This window comes from Sceloporus occidentalis, unplaced genomic scaffold, assembly GCF_023333645.1.
Source record: "Sceloporus occidentalis isolate IW3139 unplaced genomic scaffold, rSceOcc1.0.p SCAF_44, whole genome shotgun sequence".
Taxonomy (NCBI): domain Eukaryota; kingdom Metazoa; phylum Chordata; class Lepidosauria; order Squamata; family Phrynosomatidae; genus Sceloporus; species Sceloporus occidentalis.
The window spans coordinates 3,118,591-3,146,289 of NW_028317024.1; the positions used below are offsets into that span (position 1 = coordinate 3,118,591).

General features: G+C 37.5%; 1 protein-coding gene across 3 annotated transcripts; it reads left to right on the plus strand.

Annotated features, from left to right (window-relative positions):
• The first annotated feature begins 248 nt into the window (after positions 1 to 248).
• Positions 249 to 27,699, plus strand: LOC149289596 (solute carrier family 66 member 2-like). 3 transcript variants are annotated; one of them, XM_089490463.1, is made up of 5 exons: positions 249 to 472; positions 951 to 1,084; positions 6,059 to 6,106; positions 11,971 to 12,202; positions 27,492 to 27,699. In XM_089490463.1, exons 1-5 carry the CDS (start codon positions 270 to 272, stop codon positions 27,697 to 27,699), a joined length of 825 nt encoding a protein of 274 aa, XP_089346589.1. In that variant the 5' UTR covers positions 249 to 269. The 3 variants fall into 3 exon arrangements, with proteins under 3 accessions (XP_089346589.1, XP_089346590.1, XP_089346588.1); XM_089490464.1 differs by having other exon boundaries at positions 11,986 to 12,202; XM_089490462.1 differs by lacking the exon at positions 6,059 to 6,106 and having other exon boundaries at positions 270 to 472; positions 11,986 to 12,202.

Here is a 27,699-nt window from a genome sequence, read left to right on the forward strand (position 1 = left end):
CTATGTACAGTGGTCTGTCCACACAATAGTTATTCTGTAAAGTTGCTTTCCATTTCAGTCGTCATGTGCTCCTCTAGATGTAAAGTTCATGACTCTAATCTGATTTCTTGATTTGTTTTACTTACAGATTTTACCATGGAATCTCATATCCCGGTATCTCGTTGGCTGTGCTTGCAACCTCTGAAATAATGCTCACTGAATGTATATTGTAGAGAGCCCTGGAGAGCTGGGTTCCGTTGTCCATAAAGGACAGTGACCTTCCAGCTGTGATGGAGGCCGAAGGTTTACAATGGTTTGTGGCCTCTTTACACCGGCTGGTGTCCTGGGGGGCATCTGCTGCCATGATCTTTGGAGGCATTGTGCCATATATCCCCCAGTACAGAGACATTAGAAGAACACAGAATGCAGAGGGGTTCTCCACTTACGTTTGCCTTATGCTGTTGGTAGCCAATATATTACGAATACTGTTTTGGTAAGTGACATAGAGGAAGCATGTATGAAATAAAACTCTTATTTTTTTTTACCTCTTAATTTTTTTTTGCCTTTTGAGCCCCTTGTTTTTTTCCTGGGGCATTTATTGGCCTATAAAAAAGGTGACTATTCAATAAATATGGATTTTGCAGCAGATGTGAACATTGTTACTCCCTGATATCACTATGCTTTATCAAGGGCAAATCCCAGCAGAGTAGAGTAGTTTAGCTGGCCCTGTATAACACATAGTTCAATCAGCGAGACGTTCCCCCACATTACCTATGTATTACACAGGCCCAACTTGCAGGAAAAGCCTACAGGTTTTACCCATGATAATGCATAGTGATATTTGGGGCATTTAATTTTCCAACTGTGATACAAACTTCCTCTTATGGGCCTTGAAGCAGTCATTAAGACCTGTTTTTTTTTTTTTTTTTTTTTAGATTATAATTTTTTGTTTATGTCTATTTTCCTGCCAGGTTTGGGCGCCATTTTGAATCACCCCTCCTATGGCAAAGCATAATTATGATTGTTACAATGCTGCTTATGTTGAAACTATGCACAGAGGTGCGTGTGGCTAATGATTTGAATACCAAACGTCGCTCCTTTACAGGTATGTGAAACTCTAATCAACTATGAAGATTTTACTATTTTACTGTTCACATTTTGAATGACGTGTCACGCATTTTTGCAGGTGATAAGAAATGGCCTTGTATAAAATCTTTATTAGGTTGTTTTGTACTTCTGAGAGTATCGGAAGCCAGTGATTTAAATACTCCCTAACTGGTAACTCTTTTAGATCAAAGCTACACTATATGGACAAAATTATTGCTAAAGAGGACATACCAAGACATTTGGACAATGCTATGCTTCCAACTTTACAGTTTGGGGAAGGCCCCCTTTTCTATTTCAGTAGACTGTGCCCCACTGCACAAAGCAAGGTCCATAAAGACATGGGTTGGATAAGTTTTGTATGGAAGTATTTGAGTGGCCCGTACAGAGCCCTGACCTCGACCCCATCGAACGCCTTTGGGATGAATTGGAACAGCGATTGTGAGCCAGGCCTTCTCATCCAACATAAGTGCCTGACCTCACAAATGCTCTGCTTGACTGGAACATGGGTAGTGAGTGAGTTCTTACCTCAGCGCCTAGTAATTGATGCAGTGCAGGGGTGTAGAAATGTTCTGTGTTTTGCAGAAAGAAAGCAGAGAGCTTTGAAAGCAGAAGGAAATAATGAATAATACATGCTGTCTGCATTATGGATCGGAAAATATCCCTTTCTATCGACAGTGTGGCTAGTGAGACTTGCCGGGTAACCTTGTGTGCTTTTATAACAGGGGGATAAAAACACACAATCTCTTTACACCCCATCCAGTTCAGCAGGAGTTCACTGACTTTTAGTGTTGAGTAGTATTTCTCAGCACATAGTTGTAGGTTTATTGGTGCAGCAAATTCCGTTTTGTTCGGCGTCATTGAACATAAAGGAATAGTATATTCAGATGAGATCTACTTGTCTGACGCCTGATATTTTCATGCTGCCACATATTTGTTCTTACAGGGGAAATAATAATGTCGGTGCGCTAAGATAGTTCCAGGCTCAAATAATACAAATGTGTAAAATAAGGCCTACTGAACAGGTGTGAGCATGCTGCAAATAGTGTATTGGCTGTACAATGTATACAAAAAACAAAAACTGTCTGCTCGCACCTGTTCGGTAGGCCACATTTGTATTATTTGAGCCTGTCCAGGGGTTAATTGGGAGGAGCTTTAATTGCACCTCCCCCAACACATTAATCTGGTTTTGGTAGCAGTATAAACTGCTTTGTGTGCCCACTATGTAGGAGGTGAGAGTAGGATCTCACCCTATTGAGAGTGTGCCTTGACGTGGCGGGTGAGCTTAATTATGCTTTGGCCAATTCATATAACCAAAACCTCTCATTTATATTATGTTTATATATTTGTTTATTAGGTTGGGAATCGCAGACTTTGTTTTGTTGTTTTGTCTACATATTTGTTCTTAGTCAGGGTGGGCTTAGAAAAATACTTGGCTGAGAAGCTTATCTCCCCAGCCCTGCAGTTAGCACAGCACCTACAGACCGAGATAACACAAGATAAAAGATGGACCATCCATTGCATTCTTTTTCTCATTTGTGCTTTTTGCATATTGTTTGGCTGCAGAATGTATCAAGATCTCCATAAAATACAATGTACTAATGGTATATATTGATTAGTGGTTGATAAGAACTGGTGAGCAATGTGCCGATATAGTAGCTGACAAAGGCATCTATGTTTTTAGTCAGATTTTGAAAATAGGCTATTCTATGGAGCCTATGAAATCACTTAAGTGCACTGTTTGTGGGATATTTTAATGGTAGTATAATAGTGTTGCTGGATTATAACCCTTTTATAACCAAATAGAGAATTAGAAACGACATCTGGGATCTGACAAATAGACAACACTAGCCAAGAAATAATTATTTAATGACATTTTGCTCCATTAATCTTATCAGGGCATACTTGGTGGTAACGTGTAGTCGTGTGACAGAAAAGGTGGGCACTTACAGAAGCAAAGTCTTGCCCAGAAAGAATTATAAAAAAAAAAAAAAAAAAAGTAAAAAATAATGATTAAACCCTGTGAAAAATGAAAGAAATAGCTTCAGCTATACTGAATTTATTTTTTTGTTACACTCTTTTCTAACTTCCAGGGGAAAGAATTCAGTTATTTGTTGTTTCTTTGTTTTTGTTTTTATCATTAAAGACCAATAACACCGGATGTAAGGCATATAAATCCTCAAGGAACTGACCTTGATGTCTTCTACTATACAGTCACGGAATAGTTTAAATTATTGAAGAGCAAAGTAGCTCCCTGAGAACCACACAATATGATTTATTTTTTTTTATCGCCCCAACCTTAGCATGACACATGCTCTTGTGAGTAATGGTTACCAGTTCATGTTGTAATTGCAATCACTTTTCATTCTATTGAACAGTTGTCAGATTTTAAGGCACGGCGGTACCAGGGAAGGAATATGAGCACAGGAGTCTTAAAGCAGATCTGTAATACCGCTTATACCGTGGGGGGAGCTATTTTATTTTTCTGTTCTGATGGCTTGCATAACTATTCCTCCCTATGAAAGGTATTAAGAGTTTCTGATTCATTTCTCTTCCTTTCTTAAATCGTTCCTTTCTTTTGGTGCAAACTGAGGTCTGGCAACCTTTTATAAAGGTGAGGTGGAAGACCTCAGAATGTAAGGTTAATGAAAATTCCAGAGTTGTCACCTTCTCAGCTTCCAGACGATTAGTTTGATTGTAAGCAATAGTTTTAGGAAACCTAACGACCAAGGACGTATGTGGTATGTTTTAGGTTACATTTGGAGTTGCAGCACAGAACGCTCTCAGGCTTGCTGAAAAACAGAAAGTGTTTGAATTTCCTGAACAGAAGTTCAGTCATTCCCTTCCTGCATCATTAAAGGTGGCGCCATGGGCAGCATTGGGCAAAGTAGCAGAGAACTCAACCCCCATGTTCCATCATTAAAAAATATCTTCATTTTTTATGAAGACACATATTTAAAGGCACCCCAGTGATGTCACCAAGGCATCATCCCGAGTACCCTATAGTTTAATCCCTGGTGTCTATATTAAAATAAAAATTGTACCCCACCCCATAGAAATACCAAATAAAAAAAACAAACAAGTTTTATGTTAGGATTTATAATCATTTCACACTAAATCCCTACTTATCAGTGTGAAAAAAGAATGTGTTCAAAGATGACAAACCCCCCCCCCCCACCAATATTGATCTGGTCCTGTGGATGTGAAATAGCCTGGGTCGTTATGAGGTTAAGAGATTTTTCTTGTTTTATTTATTTTTGTAAATATAGTTAAAAGTGTTGTGTATTAATCAGCACTTTCTGGTGTTAGACCAGGGGTGTCTGTTTCAAGTTGTCTGTTAACCAGGAAGCTAAAGTATTCTTTAACTACCCCCAAACTGATAACAAACACTTTTTAAAAGTGACAGTAGAATACATAGTTTCGCAGTGACATTAGGTGGTCTCGTTATATAGCAATGTGTTGGTTCATATCTCAAAAAGTGAAGTCTGGCTAACTTCTCCTTCAAAAACACACCGTAACTATTTGACATTTTGCCTCACCAGATCACGACTGCCTTAACCCCTTAATGACAAAGCCCGTACATGTACTCAAAATGCATTGTTTTCAATGGGATTAGGGACCACCCATTGTCCTTAAGGGGTTAATATGCCAGCTTCTATGCAAGTTTTTGGAGAGCTGGTGTGTAGATTTTGGTCCATGTTGCTCATAATTTTGAAACATTCCCTGCATTGTGCTGACTGAATTATGGCTTCTGGTAGCTATGGCATGGATGTGCCAAGTCAATTTGGTCAAGGGGTTGGGGGTATATTGCTGAAGACTTAATGTTATTATCTCTCTGCTCTTTTACATCTTGTGTTTCATTCCTTTAATCTTTGCTTTTCCTGGTAGTGAAGCAAACACGTATCAAGCTTTTCTACACAATCCCAACCAGATTTTCATCATTTAATATTTAATGTGGATGCATGCACTGCACCTTTTAATCACAATAGCTGCTATCCTATGGTGTCTCAACCAGCCAATAACTCAAAACATATCAGAAAGCTAAAGTGCATTGGCTCCAAACTCAGGACCTCGACACTCAAGAAGGAAAAAAAAGTTATGGCTTGTAAATAAAAATAAAAAAATAAAAAATCCATAAAACAATGCGGCATCTATTGCATTGTTTTTGTTATGGAATATATATGATATATTTTCATGTATTTTATTATTTATTTATTTTTTTACTTGGAGCATCTTTGTGAATCTCTGAATATAAATGTGCCATTTATTAATTAAAAGCACTTTAGGTGTATTCAGCACATAACTTAATTGTTCTGTTATACACTACTGTTCAAAGGTTTGGGGTCACGTAGCTGTTTTCTTAGAAAACAACGGATTTTCTAGCTGTAACATAATTGCAAATTAGCCTTTTAAGCTTAAACTGTGATTAGTGAACACAACATGCCATTGGAACACAGGAGTGATGGTTGCTGATAAAGGGCCTCTGTACGCCTATGAATATATTCCATAAAAAATTTGCCATTTCCAGCTACAATAGTCATTCCCGACATTAACAAAATCAATACTGTATTTCTGGACCATTTCATGTTATTTTAATGGACAAAATTTGCTTTTATTTCAAAAAATAAATTAAATAAAAAGTGACCCAATACTTTTGCACAATATTTTTAAATGATGTCTCTTTTAGAGTTTTTTCCAGATGGTAAATGTATTACTCAGTTATTTAAGTAACGTTTAATTGTCCATAAAGCCCTGTCCTGTAGCAACTCCTCTTAAACAAATATCTTTTAGAATGCCATAGATGTCACAGCAGTCCTCACTAATTTAGCTGTTCTCCTGGGTTTGGGAGCTTTTATTAAAAACACAAATAACATTTTGAAAATTGTATGTAATTGTAGGTCTTTTACAACATCATATCAACACTCTCTGTTTTCTCTTCTCCCTTTTTTCCCTTTTGTTGTTCAATGTTGTTCAGATAGTAAGGATGAAGATCTCAAAACTCATCCCAAGAGATGCTTTCTGGGTATGTACGGGCTGCTCGTACTTTGCATGGGAATGTGTTTTTCTGCTTCGTGTGATTTCTTTTTTAAATGTATCTTTCACTCTACTTATACAGTATGTTTTAGTTGTTTGTGATATTATTAATTTAAAGTTTTTACCCTTTAATTTAATGACCACAAGTATATTAATGGCTGTGTTTGTAGATGTGTAGTTCCGGTATCATTAGTGCATGCATATGCCCAGAAAAAGTAAGACTTTCATTAATAAACTACAGGCTTTGCGTTGCTTCTTGTGATGACATTTGCAAGTTGTGTTTTACACAGGTACCCTATGATTGGATATTTTGTATATATTTGTATGCTATCTCCTTTGGATCATAGGACTATCTGTCCAGACCTTACTCACTGTGTCTCACCTCTGCTATGAAGTTAATGTTTGATGTCCCTCTCGGCACAGAGTTAAGGGGTTGGTTGAGTGTCACAGGAGTTGTAGTTGGTACATATTGTCCGGCATCAGACAAATCCTTAAACAGAGAGAGATTTATAAGCAAGCGCTTTCGTTCTTAACATGATCCTTACTTTATGGTTAAAGCTAATCTCATGAAAATATCATGCTAACGATGAAAGGAACTGTATGGCTGTGTTAAAAGTTGTTAACAGCAGTAGTGTTTTGGATAGTAACAAGTGCATCAGTCTCCCTCAATGCAAAATGCTAACCATGAAAACACTTTCTAATGTGCTGTTCTGTAATTGTGCATTACTCTTCTGTTTCCACAAGGTGGAGCTATAGCTTCATGTAATGTACTTAAATATTCTATAGGGCTCCTTTTTAATTTTGACATGTTACTTTAAATAGTTAAACCATCACATTAAATTGCTAGTTCTGTATCTTTCCACTCCAACAAAGAGCTGGCCACATTTTATGACCGAACACCTGTTTACTCAGAGAGGTAAATACACTTTGTTGATAGCATGTGTAGCTGCAGTGAGGAGGACTTTGCTTTGTATGCCTTCATACAAACACTTCTTGATTATTCCTTTCAGGCTCAAGTTAAAGCTCAGTGGTGCCAAGCAATTGTTTTTATGATTTAAATTGTAATAACCAGGAAAACCTGTTGTTGTTGTTATATTTATAATGCCGTTTTTGTTGGCGTAGTTTATCGTGTTTTAGGTAGCAAAACCAAAATATTATTAGCCTGACTATAATTATTGGCGATTCTGGCTATCTTTATGGTTTGGGGTTTTAGATGATAAGGTTATAGTTAGGAGGCACTGGATGTCTTTGCGTTACATTCACCAAGTCAGTGTGGGAGATATTATCCTTGGGATATGTTGTTGAACAGGTCCAAACGCATGGTAGGAGTTTTAGGAATTTCCAAACCATGCTCCGTTGTATAAATGCCTCTGTGGTAGAGTCAATAACATCAAACTGGCTCCTAACTCCAACACAAATTTGTTCATCTGTCTTTTTCTTATTCTTCCAATATGCGTTGAAGTATTAACAGGACTAGGTAATATTGTGTATTTTAATTTTGGGTAAAGACTGATGTTGGAATTGGCTGTTAAAACCCATTTAGGTATATTGATTGTCTCTAAAGATTGATAATAATAAGGTGTTCTTGTTATAGGAAAGCTCCCAGTTGGCTAGTGCCTTGCTTAATTGATCATCGCACACCTAAGGGTATTAGCTTATGCAACTATATGACCGAGAGGGACTTACAATATATAATGAAGTGAGACTGCCTAAACCTCATGCAGCATGCCTCTTGGAGCACTAGAGGGCAGTGTGGCTACCCTATTTGATAGTGACTTCTGATCATCTTTGTCACACAGAATCGGTAAAAGCAAGTAGCACATGCTCCATTATATGATCATATATTGGAGTGTGTAGTACTCCCTTCCTCTGAACACCTTTTATAATGGACCATCAGCGTTTGTATCTACTTACGCATAGAGAAAAGCCTGAGTACCTAGTCTCCCTTTTTGTACGTTTGTGTTACAATGAGATTTATTCACTAAAGTGGCAAGTTGGCAATAGAGAAGAGAGCAGGAGACCTGTCATTTCCACTTATCAGTCTGTCTTTCAGGAGGAACCTTCCTGGGATGGTCCTCTGTACATAATATATTCAATGGCCTAAAAGCGCAACGTTTGAAAACTCTCTGCTAATTCCCACTTTAGTGAATAAGTCTCAATATCTAAATGCTCTACCAAACAGTTGACTTATATCCCAATCATATAAAAGTTATTTTGTCAGCACTTAACCGAAAATCTTAATTTGCCTGCAAAGATTGAGCTGAGCGGTCCCTTCATGTTACCGTAATGTCCCCGTTGCAAATGCCTTACAAATGTCTTAGACTGAACACATCTTCTTGCATGTGATGTATTTACCTCCAGTCAGCTCCAGTGCTGACTCAACAAACACTGCAGATTACAGCCTGTTGAGACCCCAGTATGCATGCACAAAAAGAGCTCCCATTGATTTCAGTGGGAGCGCTTTCCTGCCACTAATTGGCTGCCAATTAGTGGTGAGAATTGTTGGACCATTGAGGTGAAGAGGAGCTGCAGCTTTGTAGTGGCAGTGTCTCCTTAAGGTAAATACCTATTTTATTTTTTTCTCTCTCTCTCTCAAGTACATTAAAATGCATTCTTCTTTAGTGCGGCTCTCAGGGTTAGTAAACTGTCCCCTTTAATTGGGAAAAAATCAACTAATCATAAATATTTATTTGTAACAAATCTGCCCTTGCGTCTTCTGTATCCTGTTTTGAGAAATATTTTCCAATTGTCCTTGAAAACAACTTCAAGATTGCGTGTTCATTTTCTGCAGTCATTTGAATTCTTGGCAACATTTTTACATAGTTGATGTGGAAAAAGATGAGATGGTTTAGATGAATGCCCATAAGAATAGTGTGTTTTAAAAGGTTAAAATCTTTTTTTTTTTTTTTTTAACTTGCAAACATTTATATTAGTAAACACAAACAATAATTTCTCAGAATTCTCATTATGTAGTACAGTGCTTTGAAGAATTCATCAAACTGTCTGTGCACAGGGTGTGTCTTTAGGGTTATTGAAACAAAAACCCTATATATACCTATATGGCATTGCCCTGTTGTTGTCCAGTGGAGGTATTAGCCTGTGAACCTCCTCCTGGGATATTAGGACATTTAGGTGGTCTTGTTGGACATTTATGAGTTTAGCAACATGGAGATTTCTATTTCTAAATTGTCAAGATGTGATTTGTACAAGGATTGGGGATAAGCATGGAATGCTTGCTCAATGTTTTCTGTGGCTGTCAGCCTCCATCCTCTATCTGTGAATATAAGTGTGATCCCGTGAAGGGGTGTGTTAGGTTTAGTTAGTCTAGCTAGGGGCCTCCCCAGTTGGAACTCATTCCTATTATCATATAGTCTAGTCTGGGCTTTCTCCATTAGGAGTGATTCCAGGAGATCTTTACAATGGAGGTATGTATTCCTGCCCCCCTCAGTCCTGAGGAAGTATGAGTACAGAAGGCATCAGCTTCTATTTAGGTCACTACATTTGTTCCACCAAGTTTTATTTAGTTTGGCTGCAAACTAAAAAATGTGTCTAATCATTACTGCTTTTGAGATCTCCCAGAAAAGGAGGACCTCTTCGGCGTGTTCAAGGTGTCATCTACATAGCTGGCCCACGACTGTTGTGCATCTAGAGTCCAGTGCATTATTCAGCTCACCACCTATAATTAGGTGACGAGCAGACGGGTTATTACTTATGTCAAACATGTTCACGAGGAAATTGGTGTTTGGTTGATTGGGGCATATAGATTGACCAGCATGTAGCGCAAGCAGTAGATGGTATATTTCCAAAATGCCAGGCCTTTCCGGGTCCACTGGTGGTTTTCACGAATGCTTTGCTCTAAAAGTTTGTGTATGAGGATGGATCCGTGACTTTTCAATAGTGGATCATTCGCCTTTTTCCCAATGAGTTTTCTCGAGGAAAACCAGGTGAAGATTTTTAATGCATACTTCGTTACCCTCTTTTCATTTTATTTAATGGAGGATGACTTCTGTGTCTTGTGATCACAATTATTAATTGTCTATACAAATAAATTAGTGATATATGGGGACATTCTGTTCAAGCCATCCTGCATAAATCAAGTTTAGAATTAAAATGTAATGCATAGTGCTGACCCATTTGATTGCAGATATATAGATGATATATAATTATTTGTCTTTGTGTGCTAAGCTTGCTTACCTCCTAAGTGTCTTAGTTTTTGTAGACAGCCATGACTTGTTGGGCACTGTTCCGCTAACCCGTTGCTGCCCTACTGTCTCTCCTTGACAGGCAGTGGGGACCATAGGCCAGTTAAGGAAATCCTGACTGACCCAGGGAGCTGTAAAATAAAATGAGAATTTTGCTATTGCAGAACTGAATCGCCATCATTGTATCTCCCACTTGGCGTCCTGGAGATGCATGGGAGCTGAGTGCCCCAGGTGGATCTCTGACTTTGGTGGCCAGGTGGCAACCCTTTGGTCCTGCATGGTCTGTAGCCACACACCCCAACACGAGTGTCCTGAAATGTTGGGGATATGGTGTAGATTTATTTATCCTACCCTTTTATGAAGAAAATTAGACTTCTACAGTTATACTGTTGAATTAAAAAAACAAATTGAAAAGAAAAAACATTCCAATCTTTCTGGTAATAAATATTTTTAAAACCCAGCGACCATGTCACCCTGGGGAGAATGTTTGTATCTTCTAATCAAGAAGGGAACTTCAAATGTTACAAAATAATACCTGGTATCGGACTAGTTGTACAGTACAAACACAAGCATATTTGTAATTTGTTTACAAGCCGATTGCAAGTGTTTGTACCGTACAACTGATTTGATGTTGCAATTAACGTATTCCTTAAAGTTGCATATAATACAGATATCCAGTATATATTTCTTGTGGTTATATCTGGTTTATATATCAGCTTGTGGTTATGACGCAGTGCATCTGGCAGCTCTTCAGCTGTAATTTTTTTTAAGTGTTTTTCACCTTCATGTGTGGTCTAAATGTCTCTTAAGGACAGGCAGTGCAGAGTTTGCCATTAATATGAGTATTTCAGATGCCAGTAGTACTGAGGACTGTGTCTATTTACAGCCCTATATTATAACAGAGACAACATTACGGAACGACTGGCTCCAAGGTCTCTCAATGTTGTCAACATAGGCATTGATATTAAATGAAGTAATAAAACGTAGGGATTAAAAGTGGTTGTATAAACCAAGCCTTCCATTGCTAAAGTGCAGGCTGGCTTTGGTTCAGTCATCTGGCCGCAGGGTCTGTAAGGGGTAGACTCAGATGTACTAAAGATGACGTAGGTCCTGCAGTAAATGACTAGTGTCTTGTTGGGTAGAACCTGCATAGCTTATAGCACATTGGGGTATAATTGACTAAAAGGAGAGTTGGTAGGAGAGTTTTTGGTTCCCACGCCATACCTTCACTAAACATTATGAAGGTGACCACCTTCTCCAAGAAGAGCTTGGCTGACCCTGTATAATGTATAGTTAATTTAACTATTGTTTCATTATTTCTGGAAAGGTTTGGGTATTTAGCAGTACATAAGTTTCCACTTCAGCCTTTAGATGTAAAAGTGCGAAACTGGAGAAAGTGAGTTGAACAGGACCTTTAAGTTTGATGAATGCTTGAAACTTTCTGGAACTTTTGAGCGGAATGCTTTGATTAATTTACCATTTACGAGCTTCATTGTTCTATTGTGGATGATGGTGCTCGCTAGTTGTGATTGGATGTATCATACTATTCAGTGGACTAAGCTAATGCTCAACATTAATAAAGATACCATATCATGCTATTAGTGAATTATATGAACCCGTGATTAATGTGTACTGCCTTCTGAATGTATAGGTGTTTTCATTGCAGATTTTGATGTGAACTTCTTTTGGCACTGGAGCAGATTCGCAGACTATGTCCAATGTGTGCTGGCTTTCACTGGTGTCATTGGGTACATCACTTATCTCTCCCTGGACTCTGGACTCTATGTAGAGACCCTGGGATTCCTAGCCGTGTTCACAGAGGCCATGCTTGGAGTTCCTCAGCTTTACAGGAATTACCAGAACAACTCCACAGAGGGAATGAGGTGAGTGTTTTTGAGTTAACATTTTATATTTTTTCACTTTTTCGTTAAACTATTGTACAGCTCTGCAGAATCTAGTTGTGCTATATAAATCTCTAAATTATATATAAAAAAAATCGAATTAGATAGTTAAGCCCAACTCATGTACTTGTACATGTACAGGCTATAATTAAAGACTTGTGTGTTCACATTGCTAGGGTGCCTTATCGGTTATAGCTAGCAGACCTTTATTACTAACTCTGAAGTTTGTTCCTACTTTTTAGTTAGCCTGTTTTATGATTTGTGCCCTAGCTGTTTCCCATTTGTAATGCTCAAACACATTGTTCTGTCCGTGTGAAATAAGACTGAGTGATAACAAGAGACACTGTACAGGAATAAATCATTTTATGTCAAATGATGTCATCTGTTGACTTTTCCAGTAATAGGTTTTCCTTTCGCACACATTTAGGACAAAACAACATCCAACATTAATTACAACAACAAAAAAGCTAATGTCAGATGTTGATGGAAAAAAACCATAACACTCCAATAGTCATAACACTCTTTGTAATACTGCTTTTTTTTCTGGGTGAACCTTCTTTTTCTCCCTCCTCCATTTATTAAGTGCCAACACGTTCCACAAAATGTGTCCAAAAGCATCATTTATTTATCTCCCTTCTCCTCACCTTGTTCTTATAAAGACTACCTAAACCAATCAAATACAGTCAGCAACATAGCATGAAGAAACAATTGTTTAGTCGCTAATTACATTCAGGGGTGAGACATTATAATGTGACAAACGCGCAGTGACAAGTAGTTTGCACTTAAAGAAAACCAAGTAGCAAGTAAAGAAAAATATGAATTAAATTAATATTTGATGTGACCACCCTTTTGCCTTCAAAACAGCATCAATTCTTCTAGGTACACTTGCACACAGTTTTTTAAGGAACTCGGCAGGTAGGCTGTTCCAAAGATCTCGGAGAACTAACTACAGTTCTGCGGATTTAGGCTGCCTCAGTTGCTTCTCTCTCTTCATATACTCACTGACATACTTGATGATGTTGAGATCAGGGTTCTGTGGGGCCATACCATAACTTCCAGGACTCCTTGTTCTTATTATTTACGCTGAAGATGGTTCTTAATGTCTCACTGATGGTATTACATGATGGATAAGTATTTGCCTGTATTTCTCAGCATTGGGGGAACCATTTATTCTGAGTCCCCAACTCCGTTTGCAGAAATGCAGCCCCAAACTTGCAAGGAACCTCTACTATGCTGCACTGTTGCCTTCGAACACTCATTCTTGGACCACTCTCCAACCCTACGGCGAACAAACTGCTTTCTGCTACAGCCAAATATCTAACCTTTTACTGCTGCTATTACTATGCACCTGAGTTCCTGTGTTTTCTAGAACAGTTAAGTTACTTGTGAGGTTAGACTCTATTAGAAGGTTGAAGGCAAATGAGTTGGAAGGAGAGGGGCATTGAGATCTTGAAGGTGGGTAGAAAAGATTTTTTTTTTTCAGGATGCAGGTTTTGAAGTTTTACGTAGTTTATCTGCTTCTGAATAGGTGGGTTTTTGGTCATTGCTTAAAGTTAGAATACACGGGAGATCAAATCAACAGTTGCCACCAAGCTCGTAATAATTAGAATATGTTACTCTTCTCTGCAAAGAGTTAATTCTGCTTGAGTGGAGGATGTAGGAGAGTCTTTCAGAATAGTTTGAAGTAATTGTTTTAATGGATAAAATACTTTTTTTTTTGTTGTCTTCTGAACTATGGCCACACTTCAGTAAAAGATGTGTCTAAAGAGGGTCACACACTAGAACAGACGTGCATTTACCCTATAACAAACGGTTTAAAGGATTGACTCTGGTATCATATCTCTGAAATAACTGCGAGGACTTGCAAAGTCATGTTCAAAGTGAAGCGAATGTGAACTAATGCTTATTTAAAAGTCCACAGAGCTTCTTATCTTATTTTTGTTTTAATTACAACTCTGATTTGAATAGGAGGTAGGACAAACACAAAAGAGATGCGCTCTGCGGGGAAAGTTAATCCTTAGTGTGACCTTCACTCTTTAAAGTCACCTGTGTCTTCTCTGAAAACATTAATTAGCTGGTAGGCAGAGTAGTGAAGGACAATTGTAATTAATAGTGATTAGCATATTTTTATTCAAACAGCTTTTTTTTCTGCCTCACCTTGAACAAGTTCACCCATGCCTTTAAGAGAAAAGATGCTGTCACGAAAATACATGCTGTCATGAAAATACATACTGTACAAAGTCAGTGCCTGATGCTCATCTTCTGACAATTTAAACAACTTATAATTAGATAATTTTGTTAATAACCTTTACTTACTGGCTGTCGCTTTTTATAGCCAGTTTTTTTGTAAATCATATTCAAATCGTGTTTCTGGCATATAAAGTGGCATATTTTAAGGTTTTTTTGTTTTTTTTGTTAAAACACAAGACAAAACAAGTTAAAGTTTAAAATTCACTTGGAATGACAGCATTCAAACCACCTATGCAGTAATGTATTTAACTCAAGATGGCTACTTGTGATATATTGTGACTACGCCAGCAAATAGTGCTAGTAAATAGGTTTAGTGTTTCTATGTACATATGAAATGCTCTCTCAAAAAAAGCTTTTATTGTAATTGTTACCCTCCACATCTCTACAGTATGCACAAAGGACCACTATACTGCTAATATTAGGGATTGCTTTTTCACCAACTTTAATTCCGTGTGTGTGAGATATATATATATATATATATATATATATATATATATATATATATATATATATATATCTATATATATCCTTTTGCTTTTTTTCAGAGCAGCCATGGCTACTTATGCATTATCCTTCCTGTAAATAATGGTTTGTGACTTGCAGGTTATGACTTATGGTAGCTGTCAAATCATTCGCTGTGTTAATATTGATTAACCAGCAATGCTGGTCTGTTGGAGATTGTAGCATAATGAAATGTTCTGCCCCTTTTGTCTATTCCGTTTTTGGTCCTTAAATCATATTTAATGTAAAAATCTAAGTGCCTAAAACTGACTTATTATCCCAGCGGTAGAAGGATTGGCTGTTGAGGAAAAGCATTTGGATGGAAGAAAGGATTGGCAGTGAGGCTTAAAGGGGATCACCATTCTGTGCACTAAAAACAATTGTATACAATAGCAACCAGGGTCTAGTGTCGCACAAACCAAAAACTGTAAATTCCAGTGAAAGTGACAAGTAGAAATTTATAGAAGTACTTCCCCTTTAAATATTGAGTCCTGAATTTTCAATTAGTCTGTATTGTGGCATGAAATAATCCCCCCAAAAAACATAGCAGCAGAAGTGGAAGGGTTTTCCACTTATCTATCATCCTATCAGTGCAAGAAAATGTCCTTACATTACATCTAAGCTTCTAGTTTTTATACTGTGACAAACATTTCCTATACATTTTCCTATTGTATTATGGTCAAGAGCAGTGTGTGTGTGTGTGTGTATGTGTATATATCGCCACTCTTGACTGTACAATTAACGTTCAGCCCACAGAGTTTGCTTACTAAACTAGGTGGGATGAGGAGCAAACTACAGTCTACACTTAATCCTGTGATACTGCTCCTGGAATTGTGATAATTATTGTATTTTATTTATAGAGTGACAGCATATTCTTTTACAATAACATTGAAACAATATATACTGTATAACATTGATCTTGCAGAGATTGAGGGTGATCAAGACGGAACTTCCAAGACGGAAGCCTGTATCTGGACTTGCTCCCCCTTTGTTCTGCGTGTGTATGTGATCAGTTATATAAATACATAAAAAGTAATATTTTTCAAAAACAAAGAAAAATTACCCTGGTGAAGACCACCTATTACTTTTGTTTTTTATAGAGCGCAAACAAATCATGCTGATTATATCGAAATATGGTTTCCCACTGAGAAAACAGTTAAGGTGTCATTCTTCTTTAAGAAGCATTCTGTAGTATTCAACAACATCCTTCACAATGCATTATTTAACAGATTCCTTTTGCCTTTTTTTTTACACTCATCTTCCTAACAGGGAACAATTGCAGCATTAAGGTAACTTTTGGTGCCATTAGTTTAAAATAATGTTTTTTTTTAATTATGTTATAAGGTTTGCCGCCTACCTAACCTGAGGACAGTTTTATAGGATTTATCAGAGCGATCACGCCATATTAAAGTCTAGGCTAATTGCTGTTTCACTTTGTTAAAGCATTGAAAGGACTTTCTTTCCTCTTCTATTCCGGTCCTGATGATGATATTGGATATATTCCCTTGCAATGACTCTTTAAACACTATCAATGTGCCAAGCTCACCTATATTTATTCCATATATTACTCTTTTCCCATCGGGGCTTAACTGCTATACGTGCCTGATTGTAGCTTAACTTTTTCATCCTAACGCATAAATATCACAATGACACTTCAGAGCTAGAAGGTATAAAACTGAATAACTCCTCCATTTTAGGATTAATTAATGGTTTTATTTCGGATACAATTATTGTACACAATGCAGTATATTTTCTCCCACGTTATTGAACGGATTATAAATTATGTAATCCAATAAAGCATAAAGTGGGACTACAAGGTTAATATAGTGATATGCGCATTCACGCACATTCATGTTGCGTTATGGATTCGTTCTTAACGGTTAAATAAGATTTTCTACACTGAAAAATCCTGAAATCTACACTATAAAATTAGGTTTAGACTTTTTACTCTGAATTCAAATTGCATAGTTCTCTAAAACATGAAGGCTAGCTGGTAAGTGTCAATGCTTAGAACACTATCTCGTTTTGTAGACGTTTGAGGGAATACTATAGCGGTACAATTTCTTTGTTAAATACGGCGCATATTTTAAACACCAAAAATATGCCCATCATATAGCGCTACTGTTTAGATCCTGAGAGGTCCTGCTGCAAAATATCTCTCAAATGTGCCTGTTCCTCACACAAAAGAATACTAAAACACCAATTCGTTCATTTGTAATATCCCATCTGAATTATTGCAACTCCATGGTGACTGGCCTTCCTCTGTCCCACCTCTCTAGTATATTCTTATACTTTTCTTACTCAATCGTTTTCCCCTACTTCCCATACTGTGTCCACTGGCACTGTATCCACCAGAATATATCTTCCCTCTATCTCTGCTCTGGTCTCCAAATACTTTTCTTTCACCCATCCTCTTCAAACAACCCAAGACTTGTCTCTTCTCAACCACAATCACTTCTTCCCACTCCTGTCTCCAGGAATTTACCCATTGCTGTTCACCTGTTCGGAGAAGCATACGGTCTGTCCTCCTCATACATACCACCTGCTGTATGTTCACCTTCAAGAGTTCACTGAACCTCCACATGACATTCAGTAAATCAAATCATCCTTACCCAAGCAATGCTTCACTTTCTGTCTCACCCCCCCCCCCCAATCTCCTAATAGATTGCATGATTTAAAAAGCAGAGCCGCTTTTTTCCATCTATACCAGAACTTCCTATTGGAATCTACTGGTGCTTTGTGGATAGAATTTAATGTAATGGTAAAGCAGAACGACATTTCCATCTACAATTACTATTAATAGGAGAAAAGGCAGACGTTCCAAAAGGCCTTCTTCCACTGACAGGAGAAACATTGGTATCTGCCTACATATCTCCTGTGTTGAAATGGGAATGGTTGGAGAATTGGGTAAGAGAAGATGAGTGCGAGGTGCTGCCCCACCTCTGAACCCGAGGAATGGTTTTTGAAGGCAGTATATGAGAGTAGGTGCTTTTTCATATTTCTATAAAATCATATATATTGATGTGCATATGTATGTGAGTGTATTTATCCCCTTGATGACAATTGCCGGTCCGGGCACGTCACCGAAAATCGTGACGATTATGACAATTGACGTGCCAGGACCGGCACGTCTTTAAACGGGTGAAAAAATCGATCCGTGATCGATTTTTTTCACTCAAACGGTGTTGCTCTAATGCCTCGACATCGAGGCATTGAGCAACACCAAAAAAAACATTCCCGGCCCCCCCCGATCGCTCCTAGGAGCAAATAAAAAAACATGTTTGAAAGACTGCACGTCTTTCAAACATGGCGGCGCCCGCCGCCGAAAAACGGGTTTAGGAAGCGATCGCGAGTCGCTTCCTTTGCTTAGCTGGTGTTGCTAAGATGCCTCAGTATCGAGGCATCTTTGCAACACCTGTTTAGCAAAGGAAGCGACTCGCGATCGCTTCCTAAATGCTCAACTTACCTTCCCGGTGCCGGCGTCTTCGAAACACATGCGGTGTTTCAAGATGGCGGCGCCCATCAAGCCGGGGGCGGAGCCTGCTGTCATCATCGGGGGGGGGGTGTTGCTGGATGTCATGGACATCCAGTGAATAACACCCCTAGTGGTCAGATCACTCATAAGAGTGATCATGATCTGATAAATCAAAGGCAATGTTTTCTAAACATTGCCTTTGATCAGTATTGGATCTGCCTCCCTCCTTCACTTGCTTCTAGTGAGGGAGAGAGACAGATCAGTGTGTTTTTAGGTATTCTCAATAATATATATTATTATTGATCCAAAGGCTCTTATAAGAGCCACCCATTTAATATTAACCCCTTCATTGCCATTGATCACTGCATAAACAGTGATCTTGCATAGTGGCAATTGTTTTTGGGGTTCTTTTTTTTTACATTTTTTTTTACTTTTTATTTTTTTTTGTACTTTTTTTTAGGGTTTTTTAATTTTTTTTTATTAGAGCCATTAACCCTTTCCTTCCCTACTATTTTTGCTGCAATTGTTGCCATGCAGCGGTATACGGCTGAGGAGGCATGTTCCAAATTTGGCCCTTTTGCCCCCAAACAATCTGACAAACCCATGCATGTGGGGTATCAATGTACTCAGGAGATGTTGCTGAACACATATCGTGTTGTGTGACAGTGACATATACCAGGAGCTGTAATTTTACACCTGAAGTACAAAGTATGTTTAAAAAACAGCAAAAACAATTACTATCACAAACTTTGACAAGGGTTGGTGGTAGGATTAGTGCATGGAAAGGGTTAAACTATCAGCATCTAAAATACCCTGGGGTGTCTAGTTTTCAAAAATATATGGTTTGGTGGGGTAAATTTAATTTGCTGGCTTCAAAGATGCCCCAAATACCACATGGAGACAGAATTACCAGATTCAGAGAAAAATGGTTTTGAAATAGCAAAACGCTACTTGTACTTATTGCCCCATAACGTGTAGAAGAAAGCAAAAAAACATAAAAACATTGGGTATTTCTAAACTCGGGACAAATAGTAGAATCTATTTAGCAGGTTTTTTCAGTAGTTTTTTATGATGAATAAAAGATTTTTCAAATAAAAGTGAGAAATTTTTTTTTTTTTTCAATTTTTCGTCATATTTTATTATTTTTATTATAGAAAATTACATCATATATAAAAAATTATGGTGTCTGAAGAAAGCCCTTCTTGTCCTGAAAAAAACTATATATAACTTGTGTGGGTTTAGTAAATGGGTTAAGAGAAAATTACAGCTAAACACAAACACCGCAGAAACGATAAAACAGCCATTGTCACGAAGGGTACAAAAAATAGAATCAGCCTTTGTCACGAAGGGGTTAAACACACTGAACATTCTGCATATACAATTGTCACTTATTTTTCTGGATGCCGGTTATAGTAACTGTCACATACGGTACTTTTTTATTTGTGTGCTTACAAGAATAGCAGAATGTCCTTAGTGGTCATATATATTTAGACAACTCTAGATAATCTACATGCTTTAACCTAAATGCCGGCATATTCTTTAAAGGGATTAGCCATGCTTAACCTTCATTTATACAGTTTTCCATAGAATCAATGTAAAGGATTTATCAAAACAAAAAAAACACTAGAACAGATAAATCATATACGTTTTCAAAGAAGAAACTTGATTATTGAGCTTCAAATATCTATATTAACATGTGATTAGATCTTTCAGCACAAAATCCTCTTGTGTTTTTCCTTCTTTTGGCTATCTGGTTCCAACCACTGCAATGTAATATGGTGACTAAAGGACTTAAGAACCATTATGTCTAGAAATAAAGAAATCCTACATTTCAAATGAACCCTGTGCTCCATTCAGTGCATTTTTATCATGCCGAGAATGTTTCACAATACATTTTCCGTGTCTAAAGTAGGGTAACAAATCCTTCCAAACAGCATGTTTTGTAAATTGGCTTGGAAAATTCTGCTCAAGGGAAGCCAGAGAATCCACAATAGCCACTTGGATAATGGAATTGTCCTCTTAAACAGAAATAAACTTGACGTATTTCTAAAATATGCACAGTAGACAAAGAAGTTTTTGTTGAGATGAAAAGTGCACTGACACAAACTTTGGAAGTAGGATATTGGAACAAAAAAAAAACTTTGCCGAGAAATATTTTGAGTCAGACTTCATTAAGAAGTGTGAATAGATAATTTCATCATTCCAGGCAAAAAAAACCAATTCTAGTGCAAAGATTTGTCTTATCGCAAATAATAAAGTATTATTGTTCGTTGGGTCATTCCATTGGTTGCTATGGTTATAAAGCCACTTTTACTATCGCTCTTTACACATAAGCATTGCATTTTATTCAGTGCCATTCATATTCCATGTGTTAATATTAGTAATGTAATTCCGTATGTTAATATGATCTCAGAATAAAGGACATTGACAGACATATATTTGATACATTCTATGTTACTTGACTTAATTCCTTAATTCTTGAGGTCGGTGGCAGGGCCTGCGTTATTTAATTAATTTCCTGTTTTACGGTTATCTTCTTTTTTGCTTACAAAGCTTGGCTGAATCAATCAGCATAGGAGAGAGAATGTAAAGCGGAGAAAAAATCTATTAATGCAATAACATGGGTTTATTTAGTTTGTAGAAGCATAACGTGTTGGGTTTTTTTTTAGGTTTTTTTTTTTTTTATTAAATACTCTGTGCCTATACTTTTAATTTAGTGTAATAAAGTATTAATGTAAATACTCTGTGCCTATACTTTAATTTAGTGTAATAAAGTATTAATGTAAATACTCTGTGCCTATACTTTAATTTAGTGTAATAAAGTATTAATGTAAATACTCTGTGCCTATGCTATGTGCCTATTTTATAAGTGGTGTAGCTATTATTTGACTTCTTTTTTTAAAATCAAACAGAAAAGTGACCAAGCCAATACAGAGTGCTCTGTGCCAGGGCTAATACTGGTTTTGCAAAAAAGAACAAGAGAAAAGATTTTTATATAATCCTTTCCCTCTAAGTGTCCTAATATAGCCATCGGGATATGAATTACGCTTTTGTTCTCCGTGCAGAGATATTTACAAATTACAAATACTACAAAGACAAATGGCAACGTTGATCACGGAAATGATTTATGGACAAAGGGAAGCGCAATATAATTCCTCTCCATGGAATTGAATTGCAGAATCTTAAGTTAATTGCAGAAGTAAAAAAAAAAAAAAAAGGTATATAAAACAAGATATAAAATCTCTGTCTTCACCCTGTTTCTGAAGGAAAGGAAATCACAAATTCTGCAGTTATATTTATTCTCTACAGAATAAGGTACTCCAATGTACATAATTCAGCGTGGGTCCTTTGGGTCAGTGGGGGATCTTTGGGTTAAATCAGACTGGTGGATAGGTGTTGCAGCAAACCACGTCGTGAACACCATGACCCCTGTTCTCTACCTCAAATATACTTGTCTGCGTAGCCATATGGCCAGATGATAAATCTGATAAAATTCTGGTTAGGGAAGTTTAGATATGGAGAAGTCTTCACAAGTTGGGGTTTAATCAGTAAATGGAGAGTTTGCCGGGCGGTTGTAGTTTCAACGCTCTTACTTTACACTTCATTCTTTATTCTCTAAAGGGAGAGTTGACAGGAAATTTTGCAGGCGAGTTGTGTTTCAGCTCCTTATTTCACTATACATTATGAAGGACCAGCCCCAGTGAGCTTCTCCTGCAAGATGAGCTTGGCTAGCCTGCATAATGTATAGGTAAATTGGTAAGATTCTCCATATCTTTTAAAGTTATGCCTTATAACGGGCTGGCTTAGCCCTACACGCTGGAGAAACTACCAATTGTGTTTGAAAAGAAACCCATGGCGCTTTGAAGCAAATACAACCCATTAAGTTAATACTTACTAGTGAGGGATCACAGTGAGCTCCTCCTGGAGGGGTAAAGTTGATTCCCAAACACATTTGAGCTTGTTATGTAACTTCTGCAATGGGCATGGGTGCCGGGTCACATGGGAGTCCATGTGCATGGGCAAGATCAGTCTTGGGACTGTGCATTAAGACTGTTCAGTCCCCGGTGGGGCCGGACAGTATTTGCTTTAACAGGCTAATCAAATGATCCCATAGAAACTTCTACAGCATGTATGCGATAAAGTATTTAAATCTTTGGTTCCCTGCATGATGCATTTTCTGTAAGTATGCCCGGTTGAAAGAGCCTTCTGGTTACCCTAGCATACGTGGAAAGGAAACGTTACATAAGGGTGACCTCTAAAATTTACTTTTTCAGGTTTTTTTGGTTGAAGTTTGGTAGAGGCTTCAAGATGAAAATCAATGACGCCCAGCTGGTTTCCAACAAAGAAAAACAAGAATAGGCGATATCTGAAAAGCCGTATAGATTGCAAAGAAGTTATGTTTGTGTTCTGATATCGAGCATGTGGAAGAATATTTAATCTGATGGCAATGAGCTGTTTTGATGAAATGAGAGGAGCACACCACTTGGCATCAGATTTTTGACAGTGTGCTCAGGAAGTCGGATAAAATATGTTGCCTGATCAGTAGTGATACACAGATAAAAGAAAAAGAGAACCACCTTGTAAATAATGTGGGTAACGATTCCCAAAGAGACTCTGAAAGCTGAGTAAATAAAATATATCAATATATTCATGCAGTTCAAGATCTTCTCTTAAATTATTGCTTCTTGTGACTTAAAAGAAACTATAGCAAAAAAGTTTTCTAGTTGTGTGAAATCTAATTTTACAAACCAACATATAACTTTTCTTTGGTTTTGTAATGGCCTTATAGTCTCAGCGATGGAAAGCTGTAAGAAAACGCTGGACTATTTTCAAAATATTCTATTTGCTTTTATTTTGTATAATTTAAACTTGTAGTTTACCGATTAAAATTATTACCGTATTTGCTCGATTATAAGACGAGGTTTTTTCCAGAGCAAATGCTCTGAAAAATACCCCTTGTCTTATAATCGAGGTCGTCTTCTAATCAGACCTCATTCTGCTGGGGCCGTGCTGCTTACGGGGCTTTGATCGCGAGCACCTCTCTGCTATTAGCAGCAGGAGAACAGGAAGCTAGCAGCGTCCTCACATAACTCTGCCTCCCCCCTCCTTCCTTTGGGGGCGGGGCCAGAGAAGTTGCTCGCACAGCCGGGCTCCTGCAGAAGTCTGCGAGTGGGAGATCTGCGGTTCAGGTAAGGGGGTGGGGGTGGGGGGGTTTGAGCGTGTGTGTGTATGTGTGATTAATGGAATGAATGAGTATTTAAATGTTTGTGAATGAGTGTGTGTGTGATAGCATGGATGTGTAAGGGGGGTGGGGGTGGTAGCATGGCATAGGGAGGCTGTAATCACACTTCTATCATCCCCAGGTTCCAGCATGTACTGGCTGCCTTGGCTTGATAGGAGTGTGATTGCTGTTAGCAGTATATATATATATATCTCCAGAAATGCATTTTAACCCCCTATATGCCACTCAGCCCTATGATATGCCTTTTAACCCCCTATATGCCAGAGTGGCATATAGGGGTATAAGGCATATCATGGGGCAGAGGGGCATATAGGGAGTTAAAAGGCATATCATGGGGCAGAGTGGCAAATAGGGGGGTATAAGGCATTTCTGGGGGCAGATGTGCATAACTGGGGGGGCAGGTTGGCAAATAAAAGGAAATAAAAAATATATTGTTCTCAATCATAGCTTTTATTAAATATGAAAATTAGTTTACATGAATTAATATTCACTAGTAAAACTTTTTTCCTATAGGGTAGTCTTATATTCAGGCTTTTTGTTTTTTTCCTAAATTAATATTTTGATTTTGGGGGGTCGTCTTATAATCAGGGTCGTCTTATAATCGAGCAAATACGGTACTTTGCAGACCTCTGTGTGAGTTTGGAGAGAGAACTGTGACAGCACTACATCATATTTAAAACTTTACTTAGAAAACTTTGGATGTCCATATTCTGCGCCCAAAACGTATTCCCAGAAGGCCTATACGGTGTGTGTGTGTGTGTATGTATATGTATATGTATGTGTATGTGTGTGTATGTATATATATATATATATATATATTTACTCACAGAGTCCATTGCACACCAATGGTTTGAAAGTGTTTTATATATATATATATATATATATATATATATATATATATATATATATATAATATATATATATATAGCAAAGTATGTGTCCCTTTCCCTGCATGCTGGATAACATTCAGAGACGTTATAAATAAAAAGAACTGACATTCTACTTCTGTTTTCATTTGCTACCGCTCTATATCACAACCAGAATAACAAACAGAAGGCTTTATTACATTGAATAAAATAAAGAAACAGAATTATTACATACTAAATCATAATACACAGTTTTTATATATGTAAGCATGCATTATACAAGGGTGCTTCTTACAGGAGAAGCTCCCCAGTATTGCTCTTTCATAATATATGTTGAGATGAGTTCAGTAAATCTAAATCATAATATTTAACACTTCAGAACTCTGAAAAGGCCATGTTGGAGGATAGATTATTGCCTTTTTCAGAAACATTGGTGGTGTGTGTGTAAAAATATTGTTGGTCTTCTCTTGTTTCCTCTTTTCCATTTTCTTGTCCGGATTATTGATTTTGAGTCATATTGCTTGTAAATGAGGAAAAGGGCTAATTATGCCACTATACTCTATAAAGTTGCATTTCTAAACTGTCACCCTTTCTTTGAAACTTTTTACTATATGATTCATCTCTTTCATACTTTGGAATCTGCTACAACATCTTAGTTATCCCTGAGCTGAATGCTCACAGGTGGCATCTGGTCAATCTTCTCCATGCTGTCCTTCTTACCCTTAGCTGTATTGCTATACTATATCTCCTTTATGGATCTTGTAAAGTACTTTTTAAATATCTTTTATGATTGATGTTGTAAGACATAAAATTGTGCTGTATTAAAGGGCACCAGCAGGACATTGAACATAGTTTCTCTTGTCAGCATGAACAAATTGCCCTACTAGACAAAAAAAAAAAAAATAGCAATCACAAGAAGATTTTCTAAACAATGCCAGAATTTTCCTGCTGTCAAAGAAATGTATTGCCCAAGCAATCAACGTGTTCCTGATATAGGACAAGAGGCACAGAATGGTTGTGTATTTTAAAGTAATCGCAGATGTGATTGGTTTTATATTAGCCGTGGAACGCTAATTTTTATCTCCAGTCTGTTAAGGAGAAATCAAACCATTATTTAATGGACCCACAACTTAGCTGCTGTTTAACAATAGCAGAACTAGAAACTAGCCTTACCTGATAGCACCCATATGCTGGCCAACAGGCAAGTGCTCTCACATCTTTTGCTGATGTATTTACATTAGGAAAAATGGCAGACTAAAAGGGCCAAATGGTTCTTATCTGCCATCACGTTATATGAAAATATGCATCCTATGTGAACGCCTATTTAGTTGTGCACAAATCCTTTTGAGCTACTTTGCACCTTTTATTGTTATTGATGCAGTTTTAACATCTTGTGACAATGCTATACTTTAGTATATTTGTTTCTGAACTACCAGTCTCTCCTTGTCCAATCTTTGAGTTTCATCTCTGTGCTTTGGGTAGTCGTGTACCAGACCCCGGCTTATTTTTAGACCTTCAATTCACCTTAGATTTCAGGGTCTGAAATTGGAGTCTTAATTGTGAGAATCATGCAATTATTTTTAATCCTGCCTGCAGGGTAATGTTAAGTGCTCTGCGTGTACGATGTCAGGTTCGGCTACATTTACAACTTAGATTAGCGAAAGGAGAGTGAGCAGCTGTGTCAGATCCCTTTGCTATCGGTATCTCAGAAGCCTGTGTTCAGGGAATATCCCATGGACATGCTCTCAATGCGTGGATGCTGCTTCTGAATAGGTAAAGCCATGTGCAAGCAAGTTGGTCAAATGATGTCTAATAGATGTGTTTTGAGTGTGCTATTGACACAGTTTGTTTGAATGAGCGTGGTATGTGTGTTTTTAATGTATGTCTATGTGACTAAGAGTTATGTCTGATCTGTGCAGTATGTCTCATTTGATTGAGAGTACTGTGTATGGTCGAGTGTGGTATGTTTGTGTGTAGCAAAGAGCGGTTGTGTGAGACTTAATGTGATGCATGAGATATGTGTTTGAGTGCAGGTCATTTGGTTCAGAATACTGAGAGTGGAATGTGAGTGTATGTTGGTGTGACTGAGAATAGTCAGTATTAGAGTAGTCTTGGGTGCTTCAAATTTGTGTCAGCTTGGCTGAGAGTAGTGTTTTCTGGCTGTGGCCTTGGTCTTTCTCCATCTGCTCTACCTTCAGCTAATTAGTAGAAATTATAAAGCATGGCAAATATGATGCGATTTCTGACACCTTCCATACATTGACTATTTGTGTTTTAATGTACATTCTCTTTATTGGGTTGTCTAGCTTTTATTATCCCCCCCCCCCCTTATTTACTTAATAATACACCGTAACTGTAAGCTACATACATGGAAATGGAATTTATCTGGCCATATTGGTTATATTATTATACAATAGAACTTCAGTTTCCCCAATTCACACAAATTCATTTGAAAATAAATGAATAGAAACTTACAGCAGTATGTAATTCCTTAGAAATGAGTTACAATATCTTAATCTATATGTAATACATTCTTAAGTAGGTCACATTGGATTGACAGGAGGCCCCTGTGTCGGATCGCTTAAAAGAAACGGCTTATAATTAGGACCTATCTACTGATATTTGATTAGTAAACAAAATAAAAAAAAACTATTTTTGGCCTTTGAAATGAATTACACTCTTGATGCATACCTATGTGCAAATGAAATTGTTAGGATTGCAGACATTCTTTTTTAATATGTATTTATGGAAAGTTCATATTGTTTGTTTTGTTCATGCATTGAGGAATGCTGGTTCCTTTTTTGGATTCCATGTACATTACCATGCACTTAGAATATAACAATGTGCAAGGTGAAATGTAATTCCATATTACCAGAAAAGGTTGAGTTACAGTGTATGTTTATACGGTTTCTCTTTTTTTTTTTCTCTTTTCCCCAGCATCAAAATGGTGTTGATGTGGACGAGTGGAGATACGTTCAAGACTGTGTACTTTGTTCTGAACCAAGCTCCTATCCAGTTCACCATCTGTGGCCTGCTGCAGGTAGTAGTAGACATAACTATACTACTCCAGGTGTATCTGTACAGCGGCTACCATCAGAAACCCATCCTGCACCCCACACATGCCAGCAGTGCCAAAGTTCTCTGA

Excerpts from the sequence above, each read along its gene's own strand:
- LOC149289596 (XM_089490463.1), top strand. The coding sequence starts at position 270 with ATGGAGGCCGAAGGTTTACAATGGTTTGTGGCCTCTTTACACCGGCTG. Across the intron at positions 1,085-6,058 it reads CAAACGTCGCTCCTTTACAG|ATAGTAAGGATGAAGATCTC; the intron begins GTATGTGAAACT and ends AATGTTGTTCAG. Across the intron at positions 6,107-11,970 it reads TCCCAAGAGATGCTTTCTGG|GTGTTTTCATTGCAGATTTT; the intron begins GTATGTACGGGC and ends CTGAATGTATAG.